General features: G+C 46.8%; 1 protein-coding gene across 8 annotated transcripts in view; it reads right to left on the bottom strand.

The window, feature by feature from the left end:
- Nucleotides 1-8,909, bottom strand: part of LOC110536599 (late secretory pathway protein AVL9 homolog) — a 57,955-nt gene that overhangs the window by 24,842 nt on the left and 24,204 nt on the right. For all 8 annotated transcript variants that reach the window (XM_036934706.2, XM_090189230.1, XM_090189229.1 and 5 more), the window contains 3 exons: nt 7,688-8,196; nt 4,437-4,571; nt 1,534-1,753 (listed from right to left, as the gene is read on the bottom strand). In XM_036934706.2, the coding sequence (XP_036790601.2) occupies nt 1,534-1,753; nt 4,437-4,571; nt 7,688-8,196 (864 nt within the window). The remainder of the gene's footprint in view (nt 1-1,533; nt 1,754-4,436; nt 4,572-7,687; nt 8,197-8,909) is intronic.

Genomic DNA, 8,909 nt, shown 5'->3' with positions numbered 1-8,909 from the left:
ATAATCAATACCTTCTAGTAAGGTAGAGTGTATCATCAATACCTTCTAGTAAGGTAGTTTATAATCAATACCTTCTAGTAAGGTAGTTTATAATCAATACCTTCTAATAAGGTAGTTTATAATCAATACCTTCTAGTAAGGTAGAGTGTATCATCAATACCTTCTAGTACGGTAGAGTGTATAATCAATACCTTCTAGTACGGTAGAGTGTATAATCAATACCTTCTAGTAGGGTAGAGTGTATCATCAATACCTTCTAGTAAGGTAAAGTGTATAATCAATACCTTCTAGTAAGGTAGAGTGTATCATCAATACCTTCTAGTAAGGTAGATTATAATCAATACCTTCTAGTAAGGTAGTTTATAATCAATACCTTCTAGTAAGGTAGAGTGTATAATCAATACCTTCTAGTACGGTAGTTTATAATCAATACCTTCTAGTAAGGTAGAGTGTATAATCAATACCTTCTAGTAAGGTAGAGTGTATAATCAATACCTTCTAGTACGGTAGAGTGTATAATCAATACCTTCTAGTAAGGTAGAGTGTATAATCAATACCTTCTAGTAAGGTAGAGTGTATCATCAATACCTTCTAGTAAGGTAGAGTGTATCATCAATACCTTCTAGTACGGTAGAGTGTATAATCAATACCTTCTAGTAAGGTAGAGTGTATAATCAATACCTTCTAGTAAGGTAGAGTGTATCATCAATACCTTCTAGTAAGGTAGAGTGTATAATCAATACCTTCTAGTACGGTAGTTTATAATCAATACCTTCTAGTAAGGTAGAGTGTATCATCAATATCTTCTAGTAAGGTAGAGTGTATAATCAATACCTTCTAGTAAGGTAGTTTAAAATCAATACCTTCTAGTACGGTAGAGTGTATAATCAATACCTTCTAGTAAGGTAGAGTGTATAATCAATACCTTCTAGTACGGTAGTTTATAATCAATACCTTCTAGTAAGGTAGAGTGTATCATCAATACCTTCTAGTAAGGTAGAGTGTATAATCAATACCTTCTAGTACGGTAGAGTGTATAATCAATACCTTCTAGTACGGTAGTTTATAATCAATACCTTCTAGTAAGGTAGAGTGTATAATCAATACCTTCTAGTACGGTAGTTTATAATCAATACCTTCTAGTAAGGTAGTTTAAAATCAATACCTTCTAGTACGGTAGAGTGTATAATCAATACCTTCTAGTAAGGTAGAGTGTATAATCAATACCTTCTAGTAAGGTAGAGTGTATCATCAATACCTTCTAGTAAGGTAGAGTGTATAATCAATATCTTCTAGTACGGTAGAGTGTATAATCAATACCTTCTAGTAAGGTAGAGTGTATAATCAATACCTTCTAGTACGGTAGAGTGTATAATCAATACCTTCTAGTACGGTAGAGTGTATAATCAATACCTTCTAGTACGGCAGAGTGTATAATCAATACCTTCTAGTACGGTAGAGTGTATAATCAATACCTTCTAGTAAGGTAGTTTATAATCAATACCTTCTAGTAAGGTAGTTTATAATCAATACCTTCTAGTAAGGTAGAGGATAGGAGGGAGTGTATGTAGAGTCCAAACTGGGCCCTGATCCACTCGTCCCCTCCCTCCCAGCCGGTCCCATCCAGAAACACGTCCTCGCGGTTCTCCGTCACGTGTTTGACCAGGTAGTCAGCAAAACGCAGGTCAGCCGTGGTCAGGCCTAGCAGCTTCCTCAACTCAGGGTCCCCGATCTGGAGCTTAGCTTCCTCCACCTAGTGGGATGGACGGAGACACACACACACACACACACACACACACAATAACTCACGATACAGGTCAAATCAGATTTCACATGGGAGAGTTAAACACATCCAGGATATGATAACATCTGTAACCCTGGTCTAAAGTAGTGCACTGTGTAGGGAATAGGGTGGTTATAGTCCCCGGTCTAAAGTAGTGCACTGTGTAGGGAATAGGGTGGTTATAGTCCCCGGTCTAAAGTAGTGCACTGTGTAGGGAATAGGGTGCCATTTGTGACACACCCTTAGAATAATGCGCATTTCAGGCCAACAGGACCCAGGAGAACGAAGAGATGGAGAGAGATGGAATTGAAGAATCCATAGACTCTAACCACTTCTGGGAAAATTGGTAAAATGATCAAATATACAGACAACAAATTCCAATTGGCTATACTAAAACTCTATAACATCCTCTCAGCTCTGGCATCTTCCCCAACATTTGGAACCAAGGGCTGATCACCCCAATCCACAAAAGTAGAGACAAATTTGACCCCAATAACTACCGTGGAATATGCGTCAACAGCAACCCTGGGAAAAACCTCTGCATTATCATTAACAGCAGACTCGTACATTTCCCCAGTGAAAACAATGTACTGAGCAAATTTCAAATTGCCTTTTTACCAAATTACAGTACGACAGACCAAGTATTCACCCTGCACACACTAATTGACAAACAAACCAAACTCATGCTTTGTTGATTTCCAAAAAGACGTTGACTCAATTTGGTATGAGGGTCTGCTATATAAATTGATGGAAAGCGGTATTGGGGGTAAAACATGCAACATTGTAAAATCCATGTACACAAACAAAAAGTGTGAGGTTAAAACTAGCAAAAAAAAACAGATTTATTTTCCTCAGAGCTGTGGGGTGAGACAGGGATGCAGCTTAAGCCCCACCCTCTTCAACATATATATCAATGAATTGGCGCGGGCACTAGAAAAGTCTGCAGCACCCGGCCTCACCCTACTAGAATCTGAAGTCAAATCTCTACTGATGATCTGGTGCTTGTCACCAACCAAGGAGGGCCTACAGCAGCACCTAGATCTGTCCCCAACCAAGGAGGGCCTACAGCAGCACCTAGATCTGTCCCCAACCAAGGAGGGCCTACAGCAGCACCTAGATCTGTCCCCAACCAAGGAGGGCCTACAGCAGCACCTAAATCTGTCCCCAACCAAGGAGGGCCTACAGCAGCACCTAGATCTGTCCCCAACCAAGGAGGGCCTACAGCAGCACCTAGATCTGTCCCCAACCAAGGAGGGCCTACAGCAGCACCTAGATCTGTCCCCAACCAAGGAGGGCCTACAGCAGCACCTAAATCTGTCCCCAACCAAGGAGGGCCTACAGCAGCACCTAGATCTGTCCCCAACCAAGGAGGGCCTACAGCAGCACCTAGATCTTCTGCACAGATTATGCCAGACCTGGGCCCTGACAGTAAATCTCAGTAAGACCAAAATAATGGTGTTCCAAAAAAGGTCCAGTCACCACGACCACAAATACAGAATACCTGACCACTGTGACTGACCCTAAACAGAGACTACACAGTGGCAGAATACCTGACCACTGTGACTGACCTTAAACAGAGAGTACACAGTGGCAGAATACCTGACCACTGTGACTGACCTAAACTTAAGGAAAGCTTTGACTATGTACAGACTCAGTGAGCATAGCCTTGCTTTATAACCTCCTGCCCAATGTATGACCATATTAGAGACACATATTTCCCTCAGATTACACAGATCCACAAAGCATTTGAAAACAAATTCAATTTTGAAAAAATTCTCTGAAATACCACAGTGTAAACATATGTTTCCCAGATTCAATCTTCAATTCCTCTCAGATTGAGAGAAGAGATGGAGAGAGAATATATGGAGCGAGATGGAGAGATTTAATTATATCTATTTTACCAGGTAAATTGACTGAAAAAAACTAATTTACAGCAACAACCTGGGGAATAGTTACAGGGGAGAGGAGATGAATGAGCCAATTGGAAGATTGGGATGATTAGGTGACGTTATGAGAGCCAGATTGGGAATATAGCCAGGACACCGGGGTTAACACCCCTACTCTTACGACAAGTGCTGTGGGATCTTTAGCGACCACAGAGAGTCAGGACACCCGAGAGAAGGAGAGCGAGAAGAGATGGAGAGAAGGAGCGCGAGAAGAGATGGAGAGCGAGAAGAGATGGAGAGAGAGAAGAGAGAGAGAAGAGATGGAGAGAGAGAAGAGAGAGAGAAGAGATGGAGAGGAGAGCGAGAAGAGATGGAGAGGAGAGCGAGAAGAGATGGAGAGAGAGAAGGAGAGCGAGAAGAGATGGAGAGAAGGAGCGCGAGAAGAGATGGAGAGGAGAGCGAGAAGAGATGGAGAGTGAGAAGAGAGAGAGAAGAGATGGAGAGAGAGAAGAGAGAGAGAAGAGATGGAGAGAGAAGAGATGGAGAGGAGAGCGAGAAGAGATGGAGAGGAGAGCGAGAAGAGATGGAGAGAGAGAAGGAGAGCGAGAAGAGATGGAGAGAAGGAGCGCGAGAAGAGATGGAGAGGAGAGCGAGAAGAGATGGAGAGAGAGAAGAGAGAGAGAAGAGATGGAGAGAGAGAAGAGAGAGAGAAGAGATGGAGCGAGAAGAGAAGGAGAGCGAGAAGAGATGGAGAGAGAAAGACTCACATCAACGATTGCGTCGCTCAGGTGCCTCTGCTGACGGAAGAGGATGTTGGTTGCCCCGGCAACAAAGCCGCGCACCGTGACATCGGACAGCAGGTGGTGCTGCTGCAAGGCCATGTAGGGCAGGCACAGGTAACCCTGGCAACGACACACATACAGGTTAAAGGTCACTAGTGTGTGTGTGTGTGTGTGTAGAGTTAGATCTAGTCAGAGAGAGGACACACTCAACAGCGAGGTTACAGTAACATCATTATATGTTGTTTGTATTGGGTCAATGTTTACCATGGTGTTATGCAACCCTCTGGTGATTAAACTGACTTTTCCCTGCAGGGAGTACTGGAAAAGCAGCGCTCGCATGTGTGTGTGTGTGTGTGTGTGTCCTTGTAGTACTGGAAAAGCAGAGCTTGTGTGTGTGTGTGTGTGTGTGTGTGTGTGTGTCCTTGTAGTACTGGAAAAGCAGAGCTTGTGTGTGTGTGTGTGTGTGTGTGTGTGTGTCCTTGTAGTACTGGAAAAGCAGAGCTTGCATGTGTGTGTGTGTGTGTGTGTGTGTGCATCCTTGTAGTACTGGAAAAGCAGAGCTTGCGTGTGTGTGTGTGTGTGTGTGTGTGTGTGTGTGTGTGTCCTTGTAGTACTGGAAAAGCAGAGCTTGTGTGTGTGTGTGTGTGTGTGTGTGTCCTTGTAGTACTGGAAAAGCAGAGCTTGTGTGTGTGTGTGTGTGTGTGTGTGTGTGTCCTTGTAGTACTGGAAAAGCAGAGCTTGCATGTGTGTGTGTGTGTGTGTGTGTGTGCATCCTTGTAGTACTGGAAAAGCAGAGCTTGCGTGTGTGTGTGTGTGTGTGTGTGTGTGTGTGTGTGTGTGTGTGTGTGTGTGTGTGTGTGTGTGTGTGTGTGTGTGTGTGTGTGTGTGTGTGTCCTTGTAGTACTGGAAAAACTCTTCTCACCCGCTAGTCACCACACCCATGTGTGGGCGCTTTGAAAACGCAAATACCTGACCAACTGACATTTATGGTGGGATTTACTATACATCTACATATAAGAGAATAAATCTAGATATCACCCTGTAACTATAGAGGAACGATCAACCCCCCACCCTGTAACGAAAGAGGAACGATCAACCCCCCACCCTGTAACTAAAGAGGAATGATCCACCCCCACCCTGTAACTAAAGAGGAACGATCCACCCCCACCCTGTAACGAAAGAGGAACGATCAACCCCCCACCCCGTAACTAAAGAGGAACGATCCACCCCCCACCCTGTAACTAAAGAGGAACGATCCACCCCCACCCTGTAACTAAAGAGGAACGATCCACCCCCACCCTGTAACTAAAGAGGAACGATCCACCCCCACCCTGTAACGAAAGAGGAACGATCAACCCCCCACCCCGTAACTAAAGAGGAACGATCCACCCCCCACCCTGTAACTAAAGAGGAACAATCCACCCCCACCCTGTAACTAAAGAGGAACGATCCACCCCCACCCTGTAACTAAAGAGGAACGATCCACCCCCACCCTGTAACTAAAGAGGAACGATCCACCCCCACCCTGTAACTAAAGAGGAACGATCCACCCCCACCCTGTAACTAAAGAGGAACAATCCACCCCCACCCTGTAACTAAAGAGGAACGATCCACCCCCACCCTGTAACTAAAGAGGAACGATCCACCCCCCACCCTGTAACTAAAGAGGAATGATCCACCCCCACCCTGTAACTAAAGAGGAACGATCCACCCCCCACCCTGTAACTAAAGAGGAACGATCCACCCCCACCCTGTAACTAAAGAGGAACGATCCACCCCCACCCTGTAACTAAAGAGGAACGATCCACCCCCACCCTGTAACTACAGAGGAACGATCCACCCCCACCCTGTAACTAAAGAGGAACGATCCACACCCACCCTGTAACTACAGAGGAACGATCCACTCCCACCCTGTAACTAAAGAGGAATGATCAACCCCCCACCCTGTAACTAAAGAGGAACGATCCACCCCCACCCTGTAACTAAAGAGGAACGATCCACCCCCACCCTATAACTAAAGAGGAACGATCCACCCCCACCCTGTAACTAAAGAGGAACAATCCACCCCCACCCTGTAACTAAAGAGGAACGATCCACCCCCACCCTGTAACTACAGAGGAACGATCAACCCCCACCCTGTAACTAAAGAGGAACGATCCACCCCCACCCTGTAACTAAAGAGGAACGATCCACCCCCACCCTGTAACTAAAGAGGAACGATCCACCCCCACCCTGTAACTAAAGAGGAACGATCCACCCCCACCCTGTAACTAAAGAGGAACGATCCACCCTGTAACTAAAGAGGAACGATCCACCCCCACCCTGTAACTAAAGAGGAACGATCCACCCCCACCCTGTAACTAAAGAGGAACGATCCACCCTGTAACTAAAGAGGAACGATCCACCCCCACCCTGTAACTAAAGAGGAACGATCCACCCTGTAACTAAAGAGGAACGATCAACCCCCACCCTGTAACTAAAGAGGAACGATCCACCCCCACCCTGTAACTAAAGAGGAACGATCCACTCCCCACCCTGTAACTAAAGAGGAATGATCCACCCCCACCCTGTAACTACAGAGGAACAATCCACCCCCACCCTGTAACTAAAGAGGAACGATCCACCCCTACCCTGTAACTACAGAGGAACGATCCACTCCCCACCCTGTAACTAAAGAGGAACGATCCACCCCCACCCTGTAACTAAAGAGGAACGATCCACCCCCACCCTGTAACTAAAGAGGAACGATCCACCCTGTAACTAAAGAGGAACGATCAACCCCCCACCCTGTAACTAAAGAGGAACGATCCACCCTGTAACTAAAGAGGAACGATCAACCCCCCACCCTGTAACTAAAGAGGGACGATCCACCCCCACCCTGTAACTAAAGAGGAACGATCCACCCCCCACCCTGTAACTAAAGAGGAACGATCAACCCCCCACCCTGTAACTAAAGAGGGACGATCCACCCCCACCCTGTAACTAAAGAGGAACGATCCACCCCCACCCTGTAACTAAAGAGGAACGATCAACCCCCCACCCTGTAACTAAAGAGGAACGCTAGATTAGTTGGCTGTTGCCATGGCAACATGTAGGTGAATAATTTAAAAAGCAGGTTAAGGTCTCTGTGGATTAGAAACACTGCTAGTTGATTGGTCGACGGTGAGAGAGATCTACAGACGCCGATAAAGATCTTTCTAAGTGTACGCTGAAAGGATCTGTGTTGAGTTGGGTACCTTGGTGAAGATGGCGAGTGGCAGGCCATATTGATCCTCTTCCAGTCCAGACACCAAGCCCTGAGAGACGGCTCCCTGGCCTCCTGGCCCTGCCGACAGGCCCCGGGGCTGCACCGTGATGGGGATACCTGTCTCCAGAACCCCTGAACCCCCCACCTCTGAGTCACTAGTCCCTTCCTCCAAAACACTGGGATCCAGTGTCTCCCAGTCGCTCTCCGAGGAGTCTGGGGAAGTCCGGGAGGGGGGCTTCAGCTGGGTGTTCTCCCTAGCTGGGGTGGAGGTCTCTGGGGAAGGCGATGTCCTCCGTGAAGCCTTCACGATGGAGGTGGTGTGGTCCTCTCCGAAGACCTCCTCCCCCATTAGCTCCACGGTAGCGTTGGTGATGTCAGTGACGGAAACAGAGACCAAGTCCTCTGCCCCAGACCCACAGTCTCCTAGTGTGATCTCCTCGGAGACGCTGCTCTTGGGCCGGTAGTGGGAGGAGTCAGCCAGGCCGTGCTCTATCATACCTAGAGGAAGAAACACAGCATACATGATATCCTGACCTATAGGACTCAACATCACCTTTGACCTTCAGTATGGGGGAAGAAGAATCCAACAACATATGTACAAAATATCACCCATACTCACTATAAAATCACCCATACTCACTATAAAATCACCCATACTTGCGATATCACTCATACTCAAGATATCACCCATACTCACTAATCACCCACTCACCATTTCACCCATACTCAGGTTTCCTAGTGGTTAGAGTGTAGAGGAGGCACGTAGCCTAGTGGTTAGAGTGTAGAGGTGGCAGGTAGCCTAGTGGTTAGAGTGTAGAGGAGGCAGGTAGCCTAGTGGTTAGAGTGTAGAGGAGGCAGGTAGCCTAGTGGTTAGAGTGTAGAGGTGGCAGGTAGCCTAGCGGTTAGAGTGTAGAGGCAGCAGGTATCCTAGCGGTTAGAGTGTAGAGGTGGCAGGTAGCCTAGCGGTTAGAGTGTAGAGGTGGCAGGTAGCCTAGCGGTTAGAGTGTAGAGGCAGCAGGTATCCTAGCGGTTAGAGTGTAGAGGTGGCAGGTAGCCTAGTGGTTAGAGTGTAGAGGTGGCAGGTAGCCTAGTGGTTAGAGTGTAGACGTGGCAGGTAGCCTAGTGGTTAGAGTGTAGACGTGGCAGGTAGCCTAGTGGTTAGAGTGTAGAGGTGGCAGGTAGCCTAGTGGTTAGAGTGTAGACGTGGCAGG

Source organism: Oncorhynchus mykiss, chromosome 11, assembly GCF_057628025.1.
Source record: "Oncorhynchus mykiss isolate SJ-2025 chromosome 11, ASM5762802v1, whole genome shotgun sequence".
Taxonomy (NCBI): Eukaryota; Metazoa; Chordata; class Actinopteri; order Salmoniformes; family Salmonidae; genus Oncorhynchus; species Oncorhynchus mykiss.
This window is presented reverse-complemented; position numbering and strand designations above follow the sequence as displayed.